The sequence below is a fragment of the Cynoglossus semilaevis genome, chromosome 19 (genome assembly GCF_000523025.1).
Source record: "Cynoglossus semilaevis isolate Cse_v1.0 chromosome 19, Cse_v1.0, whole genome shotgun sequence".
NCBI classification, from domain to species: Eukaryota; Metazoa; Chordata; class Actinopteri; order Pleuronectiformes; family Cynoglossidae; genus Cynoglossus; species Cynoglossus semilaevis.
In genome coordinates, this window is record NC_024325.1 from 2,510,468 (window position 1) to 2,536,574 (window position 26,107).

The 26,107-nt window shown below is 38.3% G+C and overlaps 1 protein-coding gene across 5 annotated transcripts; it reads left to right on the top strand.

Moving 5' to 3' along the window:
* Positions 1–6,962: 6,962 nt before the first annotated feature.
* On the top strand, positions 6,963–21,959 carry rad50 (RAD50 homolog, double strand break repair protein). 5 transcript variants are annotated; one of them, XM_025065817.1, is made up of 31 exons: positions 6,963–7,099; positions 7,713–7,849; positions 8,080–8,163; positions 8,368–8,519; positions 8,608–8,793; positions 8,886–9,090; positions 9,474–9,602; positions 9,814–9,979; positions 10,160–10,218; positions 10,591–10,725; positions 10,842–11,048; positions 11,169–11,351; positions 11,484–11,641; positions 11,731–11,906; positions 12,273–12,510; positions 13,306–13,495; positions 13,735–13,861; positions 14,015–14,208; positions 14,326–14,436; positions 14,539–14,631; positions 14,747–14,860; positions 15,020–15,147; positions 15,271–15,372; positions 15,599–15,721; positions 19,271–19,356; positions 19,438–19,580; positions 19,660–19,793; positions 20,249–21,230; positions 21,337–21,375; positions 21,576–21,686; positions 21,765–21,959. In XM_025065817.1, the coding sequence occupies exons 2-28, from the start codon at positions 7,721–7,723 to the stop codon at positions 20,433–20,435; spliced, it is 3,939 nt and encodes a 1,312-aa protein (XP_024921585.1). In that variant the 5' UTR covers positions 6,963–7,099; positions 7,713–7,720; the 3' UTR covers positions 20,436–21,230; positions 21,337–21,375; positions 21,576–21,686; positions 21,765–21,959. The 5 variants fall into 5 exon arrangements, with proteins under 5 accessions (XP_024921585.1, XP_008330529.1, XP_024921588.1 ...); XM_008332307.2 differs by having other exon boundaries at positions 20,249–21,375; XM_025065820.1 differs by lacking the exon at positions 6,963–7,099 and adding an exon at positions 7,124–7,256 and having other exon boundaries at positions 20,249–21,375.
* Positions 21,960–26,107: the final 4,148 nt, after the last annotated feature.

The following is a 26,107-nucleotide window of genomic DNA, read 5'->3' on the forward strand; positions in this document are numbered from 1 at the left end:
TTTCATTCCGAGTATAAATCACTCAGGGCTGCCATTAGAGGAAACAGCAAAAAAATGGAGTCCGTACTGGAAGCAATCATCTGTATCTGTGATACCTTTTTTTGATTACTTTTTTTAAATGGGCTATGACTGACATATACAAACAGAGTCATGAGGTCAGGAATGATCAATGGCATTCAGAGGCATTTTGGCCGACGCCGTCCAGCAAAGAAAACAATATTCTCAAGTCTGCTTCAGAGACTTACTGTTGACTCTTGGGGAGAGATTGCTCTTTTGTACTTCTTTTTGTAATTCTCCACCCTACTGTAGAAGTAACTCTGAGAAAATGAGTGAAGTCAGTGAAATCAATGAGGCTTTTGTGTTGTTGTTTTTTTTCTGTCATCAGACATCACTGCTATTCCACGTTATTGGCTGTTCGTCTCTTCAACAAAGGACCGAACTGAAAAAACACCATTTAACGGTTTAAACATTTGAGTCATGATTTCAGTTATTTACTCTTTACAGAGATGCTGAAGGGCATGGAGCAGCCTGTGTGTGTGTGTTTGTGGCCAGAAAAGATTAATCCATGACACAGCCAAAAAAAGCGAGGGAGAGACCTGCAAATGGATTTCGTCTCTCTGTCTCTCTCTCTCTCTCTCTCTCTCTGCCTTCATCCAATCCTCTTTGTCAGCATGTCATCCATCAGGTCTGAAGTTGTTGTCCAGGCTCTATAACCGCAGACACCCGGCGTGAGGGGACCGTTGTGTTCTAATCCAATGACTGACGTTCACCAGTGTGGTCCAAATCATACAGCAGCTTTAATAACATTTGCAATTACAAGATAATCCTAAACACTGTGGTAATCTTTGCCCTGGAAATAGATCTGTGTGTGTGTGTTTAGCAGCATGCTCAGGGACAGAAGCCTGTTTATTAATGTACATCTAACTGAATTCACAGAGCTTTCAGCAACCGGTGGTTAATCTCTGCAGAGCTGAATCCAGAGCTGCGTTTCAGTGCATGTAGCCACTAGTGTTTTTAAGTGTATGTGCCATTATTATATTATATCTTTCATCATCTCTTCTTTAATATGTGAGGATAAAAGTTTTACAGTTGCTGCTCATAATGGAGCCATCTGTTGGAAAGAGTTCCATCTAAGGAATTACTGTAACTACATGGTCATCTGTGAGTCGGTCAAAATGTTTGAAATGAACGGAATAGTCGATTAAACCGTTAAATCCATTTCTTTCAAACTCACTGACTGCATTGTATTTTCATGTGCGTGTGTCTTACCCAGTATCGTCACCCATCTTTCTTAATGTTAGGGTTTGATAAATATGCAATGTTGTTGAGTGTTTTGGGTGCAGGTTCAAACCAAACCACAAGCCAAACAAAGAAAACAAATCGTCATACATTAAAAAAAAAAAAATCTTCAAAGTGACACTGTACTGACATTAGTAAGTAAAGCAACAAAACAAAGGATAAAATAAATGAAAAGTTTAAAAACACAGCCCACTGAACAGATAGAGGGCTTATATATTATTGATGCATTTAAATTGAAAAAATATATATATTTATATATAACTAGCATGCAACTAGCAATGAAAATGTGTTTACTAACAGTTGTTGCCACAAGAATTGTCCGGTGCTTCTGTTCTCTTTCATAAACTTTTTCTGTGACGACGGGATGTTTTTAAAGCTGACTTTCACTACTGTACTGTTATGACATCAGGATTATTCAAATGAGAAAAAAAAAAGAGCAACAGTCAGAGGATGGCGTGTTCTGTCTGTCAGATAAGTTGTTGCCTCCTGTTTTGAAAATGGTTTCTCTGTGGATTATAAAGCTGGAACATCTGTCGCCCTCACGCAGTTCAAATGTCTTTGTATTTCTGTGTGTGTGAGAGGGATGAAGAGAGAGAGACAGAATTGTTCGCATTGTCTCAGTGCATGTGTTACATTTTTAAAATGGTCTGGTAGGAAATTGGAAAAAAATTTGTATCTACCGTCGGTGTTGGAGTTGTGTGGAGCCAACATACATTAGTCACAGGAAATCAAGGTAAAAGGATTTGTGGCCGTTACTAGCCGTGACTTTTTTTTTAAACCCTGGACACATTGTTTGTCTGTGGTAAGCAACACTATTGGACGAGACCAGGACAGGGAAGAGAAAAAAAAAAAAGAATGACAAATTTAGTGTTTAAAAATCTTACATGTAGCCCGTGGTTGTTGCATCTAAAATGTATAATATTTGTGCTTGTCACTGCAGGTTTGCTGGGGAGAGGGAGCCGCCGGGTATAATTAGCAATAAGCGATGAAAGCAGAAATGGAAACACTGGGCAATCGTGTTGTAGGAGGCTAAAGTGAAAAATAGCACCAGGGAGAATTACTTTTCCAAAAAAATGAAATTGAATTGACTCGAACCTCTAGGACAAGGGAATGGATTAGAAAGTGAGCAACGAAACTAGAGTGGAGGTGGAGGTCACGGGGGGTGGAGTGACATATTAACTATATCTGAGGTAGTACTTGGACACATGTGGACGAGCAAATTCAGTGTTGACTGTTTGCATTCGCTGCACTACAGGACAACAGCACACTGGGTGAATGCATGTTAAAGCCATCACAGTGTAACTGATTATGTGGTCTGGTCAGAAGTGACTGGAGGAGCCAGCGTGCCCGTGCTCCGAGGATCCAAACATCATTCTGAGACACGTCAATTCGTCTGCCGCTGTCCGCCGCGGTGAAACCCTGACTCCCATCATTACAGCTGTCATTCTGATGATCATCACGGCGTCTGTCCTGGAGAACTGTCTTTAATAAAGCCACAGAGGAACTGTCAGCATTCGCTCTGTTTCTCCTCGGCAAAAGATTCGATACAAATGAAAAACACTCGTAAGGTGGAAAATAAGTTGCTAATTACAGACGTTTGTGTAGTGGTGCATGTAATGTTTGTGAATTAAGAAAATAGTGAACATAGTATGTCAGAAAGGGATGCTCCAAACCATGAAAAGAAATAACACACGTCAGATTCATGACATATGTGACGGAGCGGCAGGAAAGGTGCCACTCACATCTGCAAAAGGTACATATAGTAAAGCTAAATAAGCTGAGGAATAAGCACTTAGCATTTAGATGTATTTTTCATCGCTTATACAGTACACACTAAGCACTTAGCATTTAGATGTATTTTTTATTATTCATCGCTTATACAGTACACACCTCTGTGCATAGACCCTGTGGAATTATGTCAAGATTTCTATATATAAAATACAAACACCACATCTAGAAAACTGGGGAGTGTCATAAGCAGTATTAAGTATTTAGTAGTATTAGTATTCTACAGATCTTTCTACACTTTCTTGTACTTGATCCTTTTTTTTTTGCTGCCTACAAGAACCTGCTGCTCGATGCTCCACATATTGCCTTCCTGTAAACCTTATTTAAAAGCTTTTATTGTGTTTACTTTGCTTGGAATTTGAAATAACTTTAAAGGAAACCATTGCTGCATAAGCGAAGCTGCCATTCAGTCTGACTGATGGGATCATTTCTCGAAATACCCGAATGTGTCCATCATCTGGAATGATGGACAATTCTAAATCCTAAAACATGTCAATTTCCTACAAAGAAAATGTACACTTTTGTCCGTTTTACAGTGTATGCATATTATTTTCTTTATATATAAAAAAACAACATAATTTTATTTACATTCCCTAGTGCACAGCAGCAAGAAGGTCCACTAGGAATATGGAAACGTACTCCTGAAAATGCTCACATTATTACAAATCATTTCAAAGGTTCCAGTTTTGAATCTGCAGGAAATAAAATAATTCATCATTAGGGCGTAAACAAAAACTACTGGAGTCACAAAAACAACATATCCCTCGTGTCTTCGGTGTGTGTTTTTCCATCCAGTGTGGTGAACAGAGGCTACCTTTCTTAGTCTGCACTGAGCAGTCACCTCTGTCACCTCCACCTTTTTTTATTATTAGAAGGGAGGTGGAGGTGATGTGTTTGTTCCCTCTCCGCTGTATATTTGGATATTTAAAAAAAGGGTTCCCAAAAATAGGGTTTGTTTGGCAGCAGAAAGTGCATAAGTAAAATTGACATTAGAATATTAATAATCTTTGTTTCTTTAAAATGGCTTTTAGAAATGTCACATTTAGGGTTTACAGAATGGACAGTTCTGTTCAAGTTATCAGAAAGAAGAAAAGACAGATGGGAAAACAGTGAATAACATACTGGAAATAAACTAAGTTTATTATGTTTAGATATGTAGTTTAATTTTATAGTAATGCAGTAGAAGTTATAGTTAAAATATATTTTGTTTACCTCAGGAAAACCCCTCACAGGCAGTTTCGAGATTCTAGTGTCAAAAGAGTTTATTTTTACCTCTATCCGTCCTTGAACCTCGGCCTCCTCCACTGGAACTCCTTGGGAGATGTTGCACAAAAAAGAAGGAAAAGAATATACAGTTAGCAAGCACATGGTAAGTCTTAAATCACAGAATGACATCAGTTTGGTCTGATGGTGTCATAACAGAGGGATCATAAATACACTTGTTGCTTCAGGGTTAGTTTTACTGGTGGGTAGGGTGATCAAATGATATATTGCCCTTATTTAACTTCATACATTACAAACTACATATATATTTATGACAGACATTACATGAGTACCAAAAAATAAAGGATTTGTGAACTGCAGGAAATCCATAGACTCACTGGTGTAAAACCACTATGTAACAGTTTGACTTAAAAAAAAATTCTTTTCTATGGAAAGCTGATAATCTCCTTTAAGGATTAGCATTGTTTTGTGTTTCTGCGAAAAGTTTAATTTCCATCCATCACACAGCAGAAGAAAGCACACTGACACGCCATCAAATCGAATGAGATTCTTTTTTTCCCTCCCCCTTTCACATCCACCCTCTCTCTTCATTCCCTCTCCAGACGCTTTCCGGCAAACGGGCAGCGCTGAGGCCGATTTGCCATCCAAACAGTCCCTGCAGGATTTAATAAGATATTGGTGCCGCAATATTTGAGAAATGAGTTTAGAGGAGTGGAGGTAGAGTGCAGTGAAAGGTTAGTCTTCTCAGCTTCCCACTCATATATTTATTTTTTGTGATTAATTTATGATTTTATTCATTTATTTACACTCTAACTTCATCCCCCCCACCACCACATGTTCTACATTCCATTCAAATATTGTGTTACTTACTTTTATAGACCATGAGAGCAGGAGAAAAAGAATGTTCCAATTGAGTGTGCCATCCTCAGGTCTGAGTCCAACTCATGCACATACGTTTGACAAATAACTACATATTTGAAATGAGTTGCGCTGGACGTGATAGCTGCAGCATTAGCTGTTAGGATCACAAGGCAGAGTTTATTCACCAAAATGTCTATGCAAGGGATGAATAGGAGACTTGTTTAAAAGTTTTACAATTTGCCGGATTCAAATTTAAAGCTCATGTTACGACGCTAAAGTGCACGACACGGGCACCTCCCTTCTCACCTAAACATTAGAGGAGTGCAAGCCTGTGTCACGTCTGGGTCTTATTCCAGTCAATGCAGTCAGAAGTGCTGTATAGAGGCTTCACTGTCTACGGGGCTCCACTACATCAGCTGTGGTGGAAGGGAAATCACAGTGTTGTTGAAGGGGACGGTTCGTCACCAGCTGCTTCCACTAAAGCGTTCACTTCTGGTCCAAAAGATTCAGCACCAGGTGTTCAATAAATTTGGGGTTATGTCAAGCTGGGGTACACATGTTGTAGCCTACAGTACAAGCTGCCAGACAATGGTTATGGCATTCGGTGTTGATAATTCTGGGGGGACCTGAGGCTACAAAATTCCGACAAATGTTGCAGGTCCTAATCTAGAGCAAGAAGCATTTCAGCACACAAACCCAGCAAAACACTTGTTAATTTATTTTGTTTAAAGAAAACAGAGCACATTTCTTAAGGATTTTAAAGATGCTGAGTTTACACACACATCCACATAGATGTCCAGTTGTCCACCCAAGTCACGATAAATTTGTGACAGGACAGGATTAAAATAGAAAAAGGACTGGACAGACTAAGGCACACTGAGTCAGCGGACAGATAACAGAGACTGACTGAATATGTGGGCTGAAGGTGTGAAGGCGGTTTGTGGCTCTGTGTGTGTATTTGAGTGTATATATGATTTTTCCGCGAATGGTAGCTGCAGCTGGTGATCACCAGTCCTGCAGGTCCCTGTGGATGTCTGCAAAGTTTTCCTCAACCCAAAACACAGTCTCAAAAATAACTTCTGTCCCTTTATTCCTATATTTTGATTCATTCTTTCCTCCTCTTGCTCCATAAATATACACAATCTGTCTTGCAAGTATGCCCTATCTCATACCATCTGTTTCTTCTGGTTAAATTTAAGGACATGCATGAGTTAGACCTTTTCCCTTTCTGGGTGGTTATTTTTGTTAGGCCACGTGATATGCTGTGATTGTATATCACATGAATAATAATGAAATTATTAGAACAGAGGTTAATTAAATATGCTAATTACATATAGTATTATACAGTATATTTACTGTGTACAGTGCTAGTGATGGAACAGAAACCCGCCCTTGACATCAAATCTAACCTACATTTAAATTAAACTGGCGATGATTACGGTCACGCTCGAGTTTTCTAATAGAGGAAAACACTGACATCGTGTGGTCACTTATCGACATTGGGATTTCCATTCCAAATATGTATTATAAAATTTGTTCTTTTTCTTGTGATGTGCCAAACTTAACATGAAATAGGAATTTAAACATAGGAATTTGATGTTCAACTTGAATACTGACCATTTCTAAAACATTAAAATATTGGATCGGTCGTTTCCTTGGAAATGTATTTTTTATTCTGCAGTTTGCAGAGGATACAAAAAATATTTTAGCACATAAATGAATACGCAAGTAGCTATTTATTCCGTGTGGGTAATTACACCAACTACTTTACTTACTTTAGCTTATGGAATAAACCATCTTCTGGCGTTCGTTGCGCGTACCGGAAGTCGGAAGTTGCAGCTTGTACGTCATTACGTTTCAACGTCACATCACCAACAGCGGGAAGGTGTAGTTTAGTGTTAAAGAAGAGCAATATTAAAAAACTGCGGTGAGTTAAATGGTTACGGAAATGGCAAAGACACAACTGCTAATATTGAGCTTAAATTGTTTACAAACTTAAGGAAAAAGTCGAACACTTAGTCAAACGCTGTATTTGCAACGAGAGCTGAACTTGTTAGTTAGCTAAGCTGCAACACAGTGCACAGGTGTGTGTAGCAGCACTGATTATTACACAAGTGGTTACAGGACTTTACCCCTTTGAGACAGAGAAACGTTATTGGTTACTTGCTTTCAGGTGTTTTAAAAGGCAGTTGACAACATTAAGGATAACTCGACAGCTCCCATCGTGTTTATTTGTATTTTAAAATGTAATTATGTAAGCACTGTCAAATGTATGAAATTTGTCACTCTGCACTTTATTTGTAAAAGCTCTTGAATTGCCATTTTATTAGGCATCTGCAACTTTAAAAAGTCAAATCTGTCGTTTTTTAGCAGATGAAAATATTTGGTGACTTTTACATAACTTTTCAAATGAAATGTTGCTTGTATGTGTAAATTCAAAGTCGCAGATATGAATGATCCATTCAGCAAAGAAACTTGTCATTGTTTTTATTTTAGTTTACAGTTTCATTTTTATGTTTCCCTCTCATTCTTGTTTAAAGATCTAAAAATGTCAAAGATTGATAAGATGAGCATCCTGGGGGTGAGGAGCTTTGGGATTGAGGATAAAGACAAACAAGTCATATCCTTCCTCACTCCTCTTACTGTACTGGTCGGACCCAATGGAGCTGGAAAAACGGTATGAGCGTGAGTTTTGTGAAGAGAAAGGTTAACTGTCAAATGTGGCCTTTAGCTAATAATTGTGACATCATGTAATTTAGTTGATGTTTAGGCAGAAAAAATATTTTCCCGGTTTTGTTTTTTTTTTTTGTATTCTGAAAAAAAAAAACCCTAAGACAGTATTCGCTATTGATAACTGCAATTTCTTTATATAAAGACATATTCTTGATTGAATTTTTGTTTCTTCAGACTATAATTGAGTGCCTGAAATATGCAACATCAGGTGAACTTCCCCCTGGATCTAAAGGGGGGGCCTTTGTCCATGATCCCAAGGTGAGCTGAGATCAATCTCCTACTGTAAAGCTTCCAGTAAAAAAACAAACAAACAAACATTTGTTTTTTTTGCCTATTTCAAACATCTCAAGACAAACATGTCATGTTCAATAAATGGTTTTATGATATTTTGAAGTTCCACAGTCTTCTGTTTAGGCCTGGCTTTAATACAAGATGGAATTGTATTCACTGTGTGAATTTCAGGATGTCCATGAGACAGATGTACGAGCACAGATTCGCCTCTTATTCACTGATGTAAATGGAGAAAAAGTGACCATCCAACGCTCCATGTCTTGTACTCAGAAGGCGAAGAACTACTCTTTTAAAAGCTTGGAGCAGGTCATCACTAGAACAAAGTAAGCCAGTGTTTTAATTAACTTTTTATTTGAATTGTTTGAATGACATTATATAAACCATTACTCTGCATTAATGTTTTCTGTCCAGAGATGGTCAGAAAGTCAGTTTGTCCTCTAAGTGCGGTGAACTGGATCGGGAGATGATTTCTTCCCTGGGTGTCTCTAAGCCTGTGCTGAATCACGTCATCTTTTGTCACCAAGAAGAGTCCAATTGGCCACTCAGTGAAGGAAAAGCCCTCAAAGACAAGTTTGACTCAATTTTCGCTGCTACAAAGTAAAGTCGACGCCTTTTCTCAAAGCAAACAATTATTATCACACATTCTTCACTCAATTAGGCTTTGTTAACATTTACCCTTTTACCTCCAGGTATATCAAAGCTTTGGACACGATGCGTCAGCTGCGTCTAGCAAACCAGCATACGGTCAAAGAGTGTCAGGTGGAGCTTCGCTACTTAAACCAGAACAAGGAGAAAGCCCAGCAGATTAGGGCTACGGTGGCGACCAAGGAGGCTCAGCTGACGGCTTCTAAAGACAACGTACAACAACTAGAGAACAAGATAGAGCCACTTGAGGTCAGTTGATAGTGTAACGTTTGTTTAATAGTGGTTTTTATCATATTTCTGAAGAGAAAAATAAACATTAATGAAGCTACTTATTTAGGTAAGTAGTAGATTGGTGGTTAAGGAAGAAAACTTGAATTCCGGAAGGTTTCAGGTTCGAGTCCACTAGCTGCCAAGTTGCCACTGAGATGCACTGAGCTCCCCAGGTGCTTAAGTTGCCCACTGTTCACTTTGGTGATGGGGTCACAAAGCAGAGGTCACATTTCATTGTGTGTGCAGTGGTGTGCTGTGTCACAATGACAAATAATTACCTTTCACTTGATATTTTTTATAAGAATATACTCAAACATGTTCAATTTATAATTGTTGGGACTACTACTAAAAACAAATTTTAGGATCGATTGATGGAAATTGATTCCAAACTCGGAAAAGTGATGAAACTGGACAACGACATCAAGGCCTTAGAGAGCAGGAAGAAGCAAATGGAGGAGGACAACAGGGAGCTGGAAGAAACGATGGATCAGGTAACAGGATTTAAAATATTTATTTATATTGAGAAAGTAAAATATGTCAAATGTGAATTTTTACTTTGTTAACAGATCAGATAATCACAAATAATGGCACTTGTAGGTGGGTTTTGGGTCTCTGTTCTATATTAAGATGTCTTTTAAATATTTTATAATCATGCTTCACTACTAACATTTACCTCAATCAAGTGCATTGTGTTTGCTGCAGGTGTTTCAGGGTTCAGATGAGCAGCTGCAGGAGATTTATCAGAACCACCAGAAGACGGTGAAAGATAAAGAGCGGAGGCTGACAGACTGCCAGAAGGAAGTGGAGAGAGCTGGGCGAGAATGTCAGAGGCTGAACAGAGTCAAGTCTGAGCTCTTGGTGGAACAAGGTACACACACACTTGTACTGTGGCTCTTGTGTGCAAAGTCATCTGTTTGATTTGTTCAATACTGTTTAACACATCTAATTTCTGTATACACACCCTAAAAGAGAGGCCGGACTTTATAAAAGATAAATCCTTGAAGTAAAACAAGGATAAACTGTTGAAGTCTCTCATCTTCTTCCCCAGGTCGCCTACAGCTGGAGGCTGATCGACACACTCAAAACATCAAGAATCGTGACACTCAGGTGAGATCTATAGAAAATAATATGAAGTTTACAGTATAAAATTCCTACTTTTTGGTATCATAAATTGAAAATCTGTTTTATTTTTGTTTTAGTTCAGAAAATTAGATAACTTCAGTAATAGACTTAATTTTCAGCTAAATCTCAGTAAAAATACAACATGAGTCTTTAAATTTTTTCAGTCACATCGCAGCTGTCAATCAAGACGTGCTTGGATATTTTTATATGTTGCCTTTATTTAAACTCAATTTTTAATTATTAAAATTAAAGAATACAGTTGCTTAAGATTGTGTGTGTGCTGTTTTTAGTCATAATTTTAAATGAAAAAAATATTTTTATCAGTATAATGGATGTTGTTTGTTGTCTCTGGTACAGGTTCGCTCCTTATCATCATACCTGGACATGGAGGGATACGACCGTCCGCCCTTTACATCTATTCAGCTCAGAAGTTTCCACAATCAACTTGATGAGAGACTGGAGCAGGAGAAAGAAACATTTAATCGTGTCATGGTAAAAGATTATATGTACTGTATATATTTGGTCCTTCCATTTCAGCATTTTGTTGTTTTTTTCAGGTATGCATAATTTTTTTAACTTAAATTATTATTATTATTCTCTCCACTTAGATGGACTTGCAGGCAAAAGAGCAGCAGAAGCAACAGGCCATCGATGAAATGCGGGATAAGAAGACTGGTCTAGAAAGAACGGTGGAGCTGAAGAGAGACCTGCAGGGAAAGAAGCAGCAAGAACTGAGAAATGTCAGAGCAGAGCTTCAGAGGCTGGAGGGTTCCTCCACCCGCCTGCAGCAACTCGAAAGTGAATTGGCCAAAGCTGTAAGTCAACAAGAAGAGACCATAAAGAGTTTGTTTAGTTTCCCTTTGTGTTTCTTTTCATTCTGTTAAAGCTTCTGAAGTAAAGTTGCCGTCTTTGTGTGTTATTCCCTTCCTCCTCAGGAGAGGGAGCTACAGAGTGCAGTAGAGAATTCTAATGTTGAGCAGCTGAAGGCTGAGGTTTTGGAGCTCCAGAAAGAAAAGGCTAATCTTGACCGTACGCAAAGACAGCTGGACCAAGAGATGGAAATGCTAAACACACACACCACTGCACGCACACAGATGGACATGCTGCAAAAAGACAAGGTAATGTGGAAGGATCACAAGTTGTTACAAAACAAGACCCAACAGCCACTTGTCAACTATTCAAGGGTTCTCCATTTTCCTCTTTTTGCCGCCATCTGTATTTTATATCCCTGTCTTATCTCCTGTTCGCAGTCAGAAAAGGAAGACCAAGTTCGAAAGATCAAGTCACGCCACAGTGAGGATCTGGTGTCTTTGCTGGGTCACTTTCCCAATAAGAGAGAGCTGGAGGACTGGATCTATTCTAAGTCTAAAGAAATCAACAGTACCAGAGACAGACTTGCTAAACTCAAGTATGATGAATGTGTCTACATTAAAACCCTACTGTAATGCATATTGTAAATATCTTTTTAATTGGGGTATGATTGTTTCGTCTTCTCAGTAAGGACCTGGCCTCAAGCGAGCAGAACAAAAGCCACATTGCTTCTGAGCTACGTAAGAGGGAGCAGCAACTGGTTGATGATGAGGAAAAGTTTTTTAATGTGTGTGGAAGTCAGGATTTAGAGCATGACCTGAGCAAACTGCAAGATGATCTGGAGAAAGTATTCAAACAAAGAGGTGAATGAAATGTTTTATTTTGTTTCGTCTATGTTGTTTTAATTGGTTTATATCTTTCATACCAATTTTGTCTTGTGTAAATTTTTTTTTTGTTATCATTTACAGTAATTTGTCAGTGACCTTGAAAGTTCTGAAAAAAAGTATTATTGTTGTGATTATTGAATATTTAAATTGTTACTTGAAATTGAAAATTCAACATTCTACATTTAAGTATATTACTAACCAAAATCTAGTCCTAACCTTTACCGTAATGTTATTTTCTATCTGTTATTGGAAACCTGGTGACATGTTTGCATTTTTATTTAACATCTCATAGTCTGCTGTATCCCTGACCCTTTTTCTTTTCCTCCCTCTGTCTATGTACAGCCATGCTGGCTGGAGCCACAGCAGTGTACACACAGTTCATTAGCCAGCTGACAGAGGAGCGAGAGCCCTGCTGTCCGGTGTGCCAGCGAACCTTCCCTTCAGAGTCCGATCTGCAGGAAGTCATCAGTGACATGCAGTCCAAACTGCGCCTGGTGCCAGACAAACTAAAAAACACTGAGCAGGACCTGAAGAGGAAGGAGAGGAAGAAGGATGAGATGATGGCCCTCAGGCCTGTCAGGTACTCACTGAACTGTCAGTCATTTTCCTTAATGGCCAGGTTTGTAGGATGTTTTTGTGCAAAGGAAAACGAATTATACATGTGACTAAAACAAGTAGGTAGTCATAGAAAAGGCTCATTCTGTCATGTCTTAAAAACAGCTGTTCACACCTTTCAGCTAGAAAGCACATCTAAAACATTCCCATGATCATATCTTTGATGGTATAATTTCCACTTTATTTCTCTCCAAGTACCGCAAATAACCATCATTTCTCAAGTCTTTGACAAAAGTGATAATTATTGTTGTTTTCATTTAGATTAGGATTTAGGTTTAGGATTCTAGAAAGCATTATGATCATTTTAATATTTGAGTATACACTGTCAAACCTTATCTTGTTAAAACTAAGATAAAACCAATGAACATTGCACCATGAATAGATAATTACCATTGAAGTAACTGGTTCACCAACAATTATTGTTTTTAAATCTAATAGTACAAATATGGATATTTTTAATGTACAGTATGAGGTGACAAACCTCAAACATTTATTATGATGGGGATAGAGTATTAAAACAAAAGCAAAGAGCATGCCTTACATCGTGCACACCGTTAGATGGAGCTAGAAACGCCTTTTTTTCTTTTCTTTTTTTTTAATTTTCATGACCTTAGCAGAACTTCGGGGGCTGAAACACAATGGAACATTCTGTGTAGAGTGCTAAGTAAACATTAATTAACTCACCAACATGATTCATCTGAGATCTTTATCTTTAGTTTCTCAAACGACTAGTTTTTCTTGTTTCTTTCTTGTTTTCCAGGCAAACTATTGTACAGTTGCAGGAAAAGGAGTTGCCTGAGTTAAGAAACCGCCTCCAGATTGTAAACAGGGAAATTGATCGGCTGAAGAGGGAAGTGGAGGAGCAGGACGCCCTGCTGGCTACCCTCATGTCAGAGGAGGAGTCAGCCAAAGCATGTCTGCAGGACATATCTCTCATGGACCGATACCTGGTAACATTTGTTTGTTTTATAACTCTGTTTAAATCTCATAGTCATTAGGTCCATGTGCCGTTTTATAGGATTTTCCCACTAATACAAAACAAACTCCCCCACTAAAAAAATAAACAGCATCATAATATTAGACTGTTGGTGTATTAGGTGAAGCTGCGGTCCTATAGATTTACGTACATCCGAGTCCTGCACCTTGCCATTTTCATCACATCAGCCCATTTGCCCTATTTTCTTCCCAGATGGATCTTAGAGAGGTGGAGAGGAAAATAGCTCAGCAGGGTGCCAAACTCCAGGGGGTAGACCTGAGCAGAACCGTCCAGCAAGTCAGTCAAGAGAAACAAGAAACTCAGCACAAGATAGACACCAGTAAGATGACATAGTATTAAGTTTCACGATAATTACCCTTGAAAAGTTAAGAATACCACTACTAAAAAACACACAGAAGTGAGAAATAAAAGTCTGCGGTTGATTTCACATGTGCACTCTGTCAACACTGTTTAACTGACTGTCCTCTTGCAGCCTCCAGCAAGATCGAGCTGAAACGTAAACTGACCCAGGACCAGCAGGATCAGATCCAGATGCTGAAAAGTTCTGTGAATGAGACGAAGGCCGAGAAGCTCCAGCTGAGCAGTGACATGCAGAAACAGCAGCAGCTGGAAGAGCAGTGTGTTGAGTTCACCACAGAGATTCAGGCCTTAACCAGAGACATCAGGGTATTTTATGTTGTTTCATAAACGAATACCATTTTATTGTGAGAGTTTGACCTAATTGCCTGTAAACTGCCAATCTACTAATCTGTTTTATCATTTCATTACACTTTGTGACTGCAGGAAGCAAAGGAACAGCTCTCTCCTTTGTCCACCTCTCTGGACAAACTCCAGCAGGAGAAGCAGGAGCTCCTGGAGCGCAAGAAGCAAAAGCAGGAAGAAGGGCAGGAGAAGGTGAATGGAGTCTCCCTTCTGTCTCCTGTAGAATGTGGGACATTTGTTTTTTTATTCCCATTGCAAATAATGATTCACAAACAGTTGTTTGTCTCTGCCTAGGTCAGTGCCATCAAAGAAAGAGTGAAGGTGGTCAGCAACCTGGAGAGAGATATCACCAAGTACCTGGATGAGGGCAAGGGTGAATACAAAGAGGTAATGATTGGTCTGTGATCAGTTCATGATGGATATCAAACACACTGTTTATAGGTTTATGCATTTTAGATAAATATGTACGTGTAATTTAATCATCTCATTTTCGTTGTCAAAGCAAAAAGAGTCTGAGCTTCAGGAGACCAACACTCAGCTACATGACGCTGAGAAGCAAAAAGAAAAGATTAGCAAAGAGATGGGAAACATCCGTCAGGACATAGATACTCAGAAGGTACAGCTTCTAAAGTTGCTATTCAAAAAAAAAAAAAGGACAGAAGGTACAGCTTCTAAAGTTGCTATTTAAAAAAACAAATAAGTAGATTTGAAAATGTAAAGCTTCAAATCTCATTATTTGAACAGTGTCGTCTCTTTGTTTGTTTGAATCTTTAAGGTTCAGGAGCGCTGGCTACAGGACAACCTGACCCTCAGGAAGCGCATGGAGGAGTTAAAGGAGGTGGTGGCCAAACATGAGGCTCTAATGAAGGACATGGGCAACATGCAAGTCCTGCAGCTTCGCCAGTAAGATTAAAGATTTATTTTGTGATATACTGTATGTAGTGGTTTACATTTCCAGATCCTTTAGTGGAATTGGAGCATCAGATCATGTCAAAGCGTGTTGTTTTAAGCTTTGTGGTTTTTTAGGGAGCGTCGGGATACAGAGCGAAAGTTAGAGGACCTAAAAAAGAACAGGAGTATCGCTCTAGGACGACAGAAAGGTTTTGAGGAGGAGATCATGCACTACAGGTAAAAAAAAAAAAGTTTCAACTCATTTGACTCATTTTGTATTTTACTTTGTGTGCTTTATCTGATTATGATCTGAGTACATAGAAAAATTCTTTAAGGACCTTACTGGGTCATTTCATTAAGATCTCTTCCATCTATGTTATGTTGATGTTACATTTTTTCAAGGTACATTTCACTCGACTTACTCAAACTAATCAAACTTCCACTTTTTGTCAATAACTTGCAGAAAAGAGCTACGAGAAGATCAGTACGACAAAGCTGAGGAGCGCTATAAAAACAAGATGATCATCATGAGGACCACAGAGCTGGTCATTAAAGATCTGGATCTGTACTACAAGGCGCTGGATCAGTAAGTGTGTCCCAGTGGTTTGACAGCTGGTCTGCACTGCACTTAAACAGAAAACACACATCAGAGGGAAAGGGCTTGTTTCCTAGTTACTGATAAGTAGTTGTAGTGATGCGGATTTACGCAGCTGAACAGCTGCTGACATTTGTATTCACCTTCCTTTCATCTCATCATTGCCAGGAATTTGATTTCAAAGAGTGACATCACTCCTCTTGCTCTCCCCCTTCAGACCACTGATATCTGGTTAATGTATTATTGGTTTATCACACAGCTTTTCTATGTGGGTGTTTTACTGCAATACTGTCAGTTGGTCTTTGGTTGAAAATAAAAAAATAAAGATCAAATCAGGGCGTGGGTTTACATGCGCATAAATACCTGGGACAGCATTTTCCATCGGTCGCACTCCTGGGACAGCATTTTCCATCGATCGCACCGTCACCGATAATAAACACTAAGCCGAATGTATGGTCAAAAATATCATTACACAACCCACACAATCTACAACTGATATTTAATAATTATTTTATGTACAGTAATGCAAAAAGCATGTTTATTCTGAATTTCGCAAACAAACAAACACTGGCGAAATCTTCGCAATTTTAACAAAGTTTTTACCAAGATAATTCTCTAATTCTTTGTTAGTAAGACATTTTATCACGGCAGAAAATTAAAACATGGTCGGCTTATACCGTTTTGGGATCAATTTTCAGGGGTCAGCTTATACGCGGATCGGCTAATATATGAGTATGTACGGTATGTGTTAGAGTATTTTCTAAATAACTGGAAAGATCTGGAGCTCAGGTTTGGGTTGATATGTTTTGCAAATAATTTTCATCTTTGAGGATTCTTCCCACTGCACCCGTACAAAAAAGAAAAGAGAGAAAACCAACACTGATAGACAAAGTATGAAAATGAGTGTTGAGTTATTGAAGTAAACCAACACTGATAGACAAAGTATGAAAGTATGACTACACCCTAGTATAGTACTTCAGAGTACTATACTGTATGTGACATACTGTTTCCAGTGTAATAACAAGATACATTTCACTTCCACCTTTTTCTAACTACAGATCACTAAGCCTGCCATCATGCCGGCTCTATTTGATGTTACATTTTTTAATAGTTATTGACCCAGTTATTATGTTGGTTTCATTCTGCAACAGTTATGAGTCAAATTCCATTAAAAAGAGGTGTCTGTTTTGTCCAGTAGAAGAAGAAGAATCCAGATCCACCGTAGATAAAGCCAAGTGATGATGCAATCTGTGTTAACTATGCTACTTTGTTTGTGTGGACAGCCTGGATTGACCTTCTGTAGGTGGATTATCTGTTGTGTGGCTCACGTCAGTGATCGCCAGTGTTGCCACAGCAGAGCGTTATGACAAACCAACCACAGTCACTGCATCTATTGGTTTTCAATCCAGTTGAGTTGATTTCAGGTTGGAGTTAAGTAGGTCAGCATTAATGACTTCGCATTAGCCACAGAAAAGGAAGAGTGTGTTCACGGTGTCAGATACCATCAAAGTAGAGAGATCACTCATCTTTTACCAAAACGTGTGGGAGACGTTGGTGCAACATCATATCAAGATGGAGAGCAGGTTTATGCAGCCTGCCTTGTGAAAAAAATGGTTTCATACTGCAGTGTTGTGATTTGATCAACACGCAAAAAACCCTTTGTTGCAGAATTTACTCAGATTGAGAACATAACAGGTCAGGAAAAGGAACAAAGATGTGACTGTTAGGGACCGTTTGAGTCTCTGTGAGCAGTGCATAATAGTCGTTGTCAACACAGACTGTTGGAACTGTTTGATACATATAAGCAAACAGTAATTTAATGTAACACATTAACATTACTATGGTTTCTCTTCTGGTAAAAGTTGCATTCTGTGTGTTAAATGAAAGTATCAAAGTAATCTAAAACTGCTCCCTGGGTTTGACTGAATTTGCTGGAATAAAGGACATGTGATATAATAATAATACTACTGCTACTTTGTTAAGTTGGATTTCAATACATATAAGGAACTGAAGAGCCGTGTTATAGAGGTGACACCGCTCTGTGGGAAATCCCAGCGAGGATTTTCTTGTCTATAACAGAAGGTTACTGTTTGAATCCAAAAGGAAATAATTGTTTCTATATGTGTCACGTTAGATGACATGATATAAATAAAACTGAGTCACAGTGATTTTACACCTTCTTCATGTTTAACATCAAGCCAACTAAAGTGAAAGTGAGCGCAGCTTTTGTGCCATTGGCATGTTTTGATTTAAGAATATATAAAACTAAACACCATCTCCTGCTTTCCAGTGAACCTCACCTTACCCAAAACCAGGTTGAAAACTAGAACAGTCATTTGTATATTCTGTGATATGGCTCATCTTCAGGTGTTTTATTTATCGCTCCTGCCTTTGTCTCTGATGTTAAACTACATCCAAGCTGCTGACTTTGTTGATCTACTTAAATAAACTTCCAATGTAATTTCAGTTGAAAGTGCTTTAAAGAGTTAGAATTCTGTCTTTATTTTTTTGATAACAGTGTTTTCATGCAAACCCACAACAAGCCACATTTCATCTTCATGTCTTATTAGCAACAGCACAGGAATTTTTCCTGAATCTTATCATGACCTGTGATGTCATTTCCTATACTTTATTCAGCAGATTTTAAAAAATGTTGGCCACCACAACTGATAGACAAGGGTTTCATTCTGCCTTTGCTGGTAAACTGTTATCAATTGTCTGTCATCTAATTTTCAAACCTCTGAGGTTTTTCTCGCAGTTCCCACGATAGGCCAAATGGTTATTCTCAGAAAGCAGGAAAACGTTTACCTTCAATAATGCTATCTTAATTAAAGGACTGAATTTGGTAGCTTTTTATTCTCTTGACATTTATTTTTACAAAAGAATAATCCAGAAAGACGGGTTGAAAACACATACAGACAAAAAGAGAAATTAAATGCAGTGGGAAGATCTTAAAACCGAAATATGTTTCACCATACATTTCTAATCACATTCGTTTTCCTAAAAATATGGTGAAGATTCCTGAAATCTTGACAATTATTTACTTGTCATTATGAGTCCAATGAAATCATTTTTTGTTTGTTTGATTTGTCATTTTCTCCAGTGTTAACGGCTCATTCTTTTGTAGAAAAAATATCCTGATCTCCATGTCTTGAAGGAAAAATCATTTTTTGACTCTTTTGTAGAAAAAATATCCTGATCTCCTCTAGGTTTTAAGGTTATTTTGAACTGTAACCTGATATTCAGCTTATTCTCTATATTAACTTATACTTTACTCTTCTGTAGATCATTTTAGAAGTTTGTTGGAGCCATGTCGTCTTGAAGGAAAAATCATTTTTTGACCAATTCATTTGCCAAACTGTGTGAAGTTTACTTCTTCTGCCAAATTAGCTGACCACAATAGCTATTCTTTTAGACTTCTTTTAAACTTTGGTAACATCAGTTATTTTTGTCATGGTGCTTCTACAGCGAGTGACCCATAAAAAGTCAGATAAAACTATTTAATCATAATCAGTTTTGTCTTTTTGTTTTTCTTCTTAGATCTATTATGAAATTCCACAGCATGAAGATGGATGAGATTAACAAGATCATCCGTGACCTTTGGCGAAGCACCTACAGGGGCCAAGGTCGGTTTCATGTACATATAATTTTGTGTGTAGTACTACTCCACAATCATCTGCAAATTATTACTCTTTATATTACGGCAGATATTGAATATGTGGAGATCAGATCTGATGTAGACGAGAACTCAACTGCTGCAGTGAAGAGAAGGGTTTACAACTACAGAGTGGTGATGGTGAAAGGAGACACCACTTTGGACATGAGAGGGCGCTGTAGTGCCGGTCAAAAGGTTGTCTGTCTTTTTATTTATTTATTTATTTATTTATTTTAAGTATGACATTTCTAAACCTTTTTTCTGTGTTTTAAAGGTGTTAGCCTCCCTGATCATCCGTCTGGCTCTGGCAGAGACCTTCTGCCTGAACTGTGGGATCCTGGCTCTGGATGAGCCCACCACCAACCTGGATCGGGAGAATATCGAGTCGCTGGCACATGCACTTGTAGAGTCAGTACCACACAGGCGTGGATTACACTTCTGAAACACTTGCACATCATTCCACAAATGAGTATTTGTCGATACAGAGTACCATCATCAGTATTTCTGGATTTAGTTTCAGTAAATATACAATGATCACCATTGTCACATTAGAAACTATATCAAACCTTTTTAACTGAAAAAAAAAAGTCTCTTGCTTTTCTGTAACCAAAGTGTCACCTCAGTATGGGTTGGTGCCTAGGAAAAAGATTGGGTGTAAAAGAAATGTCAAGAAACATTTTGGCGCTTGCATGTAAGCAAAGTTAATAGTTCAAATATTGCTGAATTATCAGGTTCTCATCAGCTCTAGCCCTGACCTACTTTTCTTAAACAAAGGTCTAAAATAATGTGAATTATCAATTCATGAGTAGTCAAGCTCTAATCATCTCTTCATCTCCTCTGGTCCTGTTTTTATGATTCCCTAGAATTATAAAAAGTCGCTCTCGCCAGCGCAACTTCCAGCTGCTGATCATCACCCACGACGAGGACTTTGTGGAGCTGCTCGGCCGCTCCAGCTACATCGAACACTTTTACCGCATCCGCAAAAACCATGAGCAGAATTCTGAGATCACCAAGTGCAGCATAAATTCACTGACAAGTTATCTTCACTGAGCAGCTGCGTGTTCAAAAACGGCTGACACCACCAAGTGGAGGCCTCATTCATTACAGCGGACAAGGTTTTTTCAATACTTTATTTTGATTTCCAATACAATAGTCATATATTCCACAGTTGGAAACATGGAAAGGTTTAAATGTGTTTATCAAAGTTTATCCTCCACTTGTGAAAATATCCATAATTGTTCGGGTTTGGTATTTTTACTAAACGTGTTTTGTTTGTCATGAAGGTAAAAAACTTAATAATTGAATACAGCTTCTTTCTCATCTTTGACTTTTCCTTTGGTGAACGATGACTCCACAGCTTTCTACAGACACGGGTCACTTATAACTCCTTATTGGATCGTACCATTGATGCTTGACACAAAAAAGGAAACTGAACCAAAGATTACTTGTGAAAGCATCTTTGACAAATAATCTTCTGTTGAATTTCCTTTTTCTTTGTAATGCAGGGCCATTTCATAGAATTGTAGCTTAATTTTGGTGAAGAATCAGTCAACCACTAGATCTTATCTTGCGTGTGTTGTCACTTGAAGCGTGGGCTTAGCAAATATAAATTACCTCTCATTTGATAACTGCTCACAACGAGCTCCAGGGTGACAGTCTCGAGGTGCATTCAAGAACTTCTTGAACCAGGGTACTTCTCAACTTTACGTCCAAAAAGCTGATATCATGAAAGTAATAGTCCTGCTGGTGTTTGCTGTCGTTGTGCTGGTCGGCTCCCATCCTCTTACCCGTAACCTAATGAGCATCATCTCCACTCTTGAGCATTTGAAAACCCTTGAATGTGAGGTAAGTACTGCATCTAGTTCCATTATTATGTGTAATTGAAATTAAAAACCTAACACAGTCAAATGGGTCAACATGCGTATTATAAGTTTTCATTTTATATTTGCAGAACTTTGTGAACAGTGTATTTGAGGATCGTGTCTATGAGGTGAGAGTTGTTTTATTTGTGTACATAATGAATGTACATGTGGTGATTTTAACAACAATAATATTAACCCGAACCATCTTGTATGAGTTTAAGCCTAGGACTGTATCATAATTGAAGCCATTTCTGGTCTGTCTGTGAAATTTCACAGAGATCTGGTCTGGTCTTTAATTATGTAAATTTGTATCCATTTGCTGTTACAGTTCAAATACCTCTGCAAAGTGAGCGACATCTTGAAAAAGGACAGCGATTGCAAGTTTTCGGAGAAGGAGAAGATTATGCGAGAGCTGCAACAAATTTCCAATCATTCAAAAGTAAGAATTGCGACTTTTCTAGAATATATGGACAGTGTGTTTTCACAGAGTACGACTGATGTTTTCCTCTTTTTACAGACAAACTGTACTGAGGAACTTGAGAATATGAGCCTATCAAACACAACCATTCTGATGAAAAACCTGATGAGGGACCTGTCAAAGTGGGCCAAAACCATGTTGTTCCGCAACGGACTGGATTCTAAGGAAACCTGAACCTGAAGACCTGAGTCAAATATTTAACTTCTGTTTTTTTTTTTTTTTTTTCAGATTTCAGAAAGACAGGTTTAAAGGCAGCAAGAACTTTACGAAAGCTAAACAATATAGACATTCTTTTTTATTATTTGAAGGCTTGGTCTTGTTTATTCTTTTGCTTAGTAAAACTAACATTTCTAAGTCACAACACACAGCTGTGTTGAAGATGAGATAAAAATTGTATTTAATCCCAGTAGACCTTTAAGGCATAAAAACAGCACAGAAGTTATTACCTTGATCCATATTTATTCTGTTTGTATTCTGTTTTATTTAATATAATTTAATTTACAGCTGTTTGGGGTCTATAATGTTATTAGAAAAATAAATGTTTTTAACATTCACTGTGTTGAGAGTGGAAGTTTTTGCGCTTGTCATACACGTGTTTCCTACATTTAATTTTCCAGCTTTCCCCTCACACTCACTGTAAACATTCCTAATGTCAATTAGGAATGTTAATTGTAAAATCAGGGCAGTGGCTTTGCTTCTTCAAAAGTGCGTTTTACTCGGAATTTTCTATCGCAAAACATGGTAAAATAGTAGTTTGTGTCAAGCGGCGCTCAAACCACCGGTGCATTTCTGCCGCCACCGTGTGCACTCGTCTGCAAACAGTAGCCATGTTTTCATTGTTCAAGGTACTTTCTTCCTTAGCAGAAATGTCTATTTGTGTTTTTGTTTGTGCTCCTGTTCATACTGTTATGACGGAATATATGAGAAAACCCTGCTTTTAGACACATTTAACTAATAATTGTGACCTGGATGTATGTTTGTGTTGAACCCTCTGCTGTCAGCCTGCTCTGAGTTGGTCTCCCACCGCCTCATGCTTTGGACACTGTACCTGTCATTTTATGACTTGATGCATTGTGAGAGTTGAGGGGTTGACTTGTTCTAGGTGGTGTATCTGTGTAGTGTTCAGTAGTGTGTGTGTGTGTGTGTATAACTAGAGAAAGGCTTCTTTTCTTCTTTTTTAATGAATACCGTTTTTTGGCATAAAATGCTTTTATACAGTTTTAGACATAAAATACATTTTTTAGACAGGTTTTAAACAGTTTTACGAATAAATGTTATATGATATATCATGTAAAATTTGTTCGTAAAACTGTTCCAAAACATGAAATCACTTAAACCACGCATGCGAAATAACCTGGAATTTTGTGGAAATAACTACAGATTATTATTCTGTTATTTTATATACATTTATTCATTACAACTATTAGGAAAGTCTGTAAAATGTTTAAGTTGCCTTTAATAACATAGTTATCATGTAATATGTTATTTATAATAACATGTAATTCTAAAGATAAATATTTGAATTACTTCTAGTATCTATAAATTTACAGTAACTGTCTTATGGAAAATGGTGATAAACCTGTAAAAATGTAAAATTGACATTTAAACATACTATTAATGTAATCTTACATTATGGATAATTAACTGTAATTTTAAAACAGATAAAATTACTAGAAATATCTGTAAATCTACTGTCATTTCATTGTTTTATTGGAAAACATCTGTAAAAAATTTACAGAATATTTCCTGTAAAATTACTTTTTAAGTGTTTTACAGTGTACAGTTTTTAGGCCCACATGGTCCTTTGTGATATTTCATGCACCTCTTAGACAATGTTTTCTGTTCAATTTGTCGAGTTGTTGCTGTAACATACCTATCCTCAGATGTGTGAAAGGCCAAATTGACCTTAGAACCTTTAGATCAGCTCCATGATTGTCTTTCATTTTCCCCTCTTGATCTGCACACACACACACACACAGATGTAGATGTTCAACCCTGCTCAGCTATTTTTTTTTAATTTTTTTTTTTTGTGCTCCTGGTTGATTTGCCTCGGGGCTGTCTTCACTGCCTGGGGCCAACGGAAGAAGAAGGGGGAGGGTGAGTGGCTGCATCTGCTGGGGGACCTGCTTCAGGGGCCCCACTGTGGCCTGGCTTGGTTTTCATGTCTGTCTTCAAAGGCACAGCCCAGTAGAGGGAGGGAGAGAGGAAGCATGCGGCAGACAATCCACTGACAGTGACACTGCTGTAGTTGTCGTCCCCTGTGTCCACGGCCAGTGCAGCATATCTTACAGAGCACGTCAACAGTAATTTGAATTTTGTTTTTTCCCCCTTGCCTGATTTGCATGATTTTTACCCTAATTGTGGTCGTATTCTGAAGCAAAAGCAATAATTGTTATCCACGCAGTAGAACAGTGGTTGGTGCTCCTGCCTTAAAGCATGAATATCACTGGTTTAATCCCCAGTCTTTTGTTGTGGCGTCTGCATGTTTTCCTTGTGTGTACTTTGGGTTTTCCAGATACTCCAGTTTCCTTCCAAATACCATAAAAAAACCCTGTAAATTACTTATAAAATACAAGCGTGTGATTTCCATTGACCAAATATAAGAAATGGATGCGGCCAGGAATTGCACGTAAGCACATAAGTCTAGCCCTAACTTAATATGTCAGTGAGTATTTTGGCAATATTGTTGATGATAATGTGATATGCTGGGACTTTTTGTTTACACATTTAATTTGTTTAAAAATAATGAAGTGTAGAGCTTACAATATAAGGAGGTGTGTGACTGTGGAGACTGGGCTCCCCACCTCCTCCTATCTGTACAGTAGGATCAGTGTGTGCTCCTGCTCTCACAGGCACTTAGTGTCAGACTGTTCAGCCTTACTGTGAGTGAAAAGGACTGAATCCAAACCATCAGAATCACAGACACACGTGAACCTTGGTTTTTTTTTTTCTGTGCTTCGTTTTCCTGTTTTTATTTACAACTGCAGCGTTGTAAGTCACTTGAACCTTCTTTTACCAGGCGTTTCCACTGACAGACTTTGTCTGGTAATTAAATGTGATGACTGGCCTGGATATATCTATTTCATGATGGAGAGACTATAAACAAAGGCTAAGGTGCATTAGCAAAGTAGAGTTTTGTGCGAATGTTTCAGCAACTGTCTTTTGGTTTGCCTGGCCTTCCTTCATCGTAGTTTAACTGTTTAATTGAATGTTCAAAGTTCACCTGCATTTAGTCATCACCAGCCTCTACATCCCTCTGTCTCTTTATTCTGTCCCCCCCCCCCCTTCTCCTCACCCTTTGACCCCGCCCCTGCACCCAGTCTCACTACACTACATTCCCATTTTCCTGAAGAGGATTATTATGTTCAGACTTTATGCCGTAATCTTAATATGTGTGCAGACCTGCACCTGACCAGCTAAGTGCTTTGTAAAAAAATAAAAGTGAAAGAGAATCACGCCACAGTTAGTTATTTCTGGCTGGGCTAATCTTATATCTCTGGGCACTTTGATAATGGAGCGGATTTGAATAATGAATGGGGTGTGTGTGTGTGTGTGGGGGGGTGTAATACTTCTTCCTCAGGCCTGAGGAAGGAATTAGGCAAGTGAGATTCTCTAAGTGTCTCTGACGTAGTGCGTCACGGCCCCTCCCACCCTGCTCCTGTCTGTTGGAGGTTCACTGTTATTTTTAAGCCTTTACTAAGGTCAAACATGAATACACTATAGTGAACAGTTAGCCATTGAAATTAGGATTATCTGTATTAAAATAATCACAGGAGTTCCCGTCATTTGTATTCATCTATTTTCAAACCTAGACACAGACAGACACGTCTCTTTGTTATCGGCCTTTATTTGGTGTCATACGCAGTTTTCAACAGGCAAATACCCGAAAAACACGTGATACATTAAAAATACACATAGTACTGGAAAGCAGCTGCTTATTAGTCCTGATTATATATTAATTCATTTTATATATAGATAATTTAAATCCCCTAATTCACCTTTTAATTTGATTAACGGACCCCCCCCCCCAAAAAAAAAAAAAAGATAAATATTTTTTCTGACCACCGTCATGTTTCCTTCTTCATTAGGAATGTAGTCCAGGGCAGGGGACACGTAGAACAGGACGCTGTGTGACTTTCTTCAAAAGAAAGACACCAGCCTTGTCCTCAGGTTTCCAGAAAGTAACACAATCTATGTGTGTGTGCGTGTGTGTCCACAGGTAGAGCTGTGTTCAGCTCCTCCGTGGCTCAGTCCTCAGCTCCTTTGGCTTGTGATGAAAATAGAAGGTGACGAACACAGAGCTGTCTCTCCCTTCGCTCTGGTCACATTCACATTTGTTGCTACTGGCACCTGATGAATTATTGAGTTCGGGGTGTCTTTTT

Bases quoted from the DNA above. Each gene is read 5' to 3' on its own strand.
- rad50 (XM_008332307.2), top strand. From the start codon at position 7,721: ATGTCAAAGATTGATAAGATGAGCATCCTGGGGGTGAGGAGCTTTGGG. The intron at 11,907-12,272 runs GTGAATGAAATG...GTCTATGTACAG, and splicing joins GAAAGTATTCAAACAAAGAG to CCATGCTGGCTGGAGCCACA. The intron at 14,632-14,746 runs GTAATGATTGGT...TCGTTGTCAAAG, and splicing joins GCAAGGGTGAATACAAAGAG to CAAAAAGAGTCTGAGCTTCA.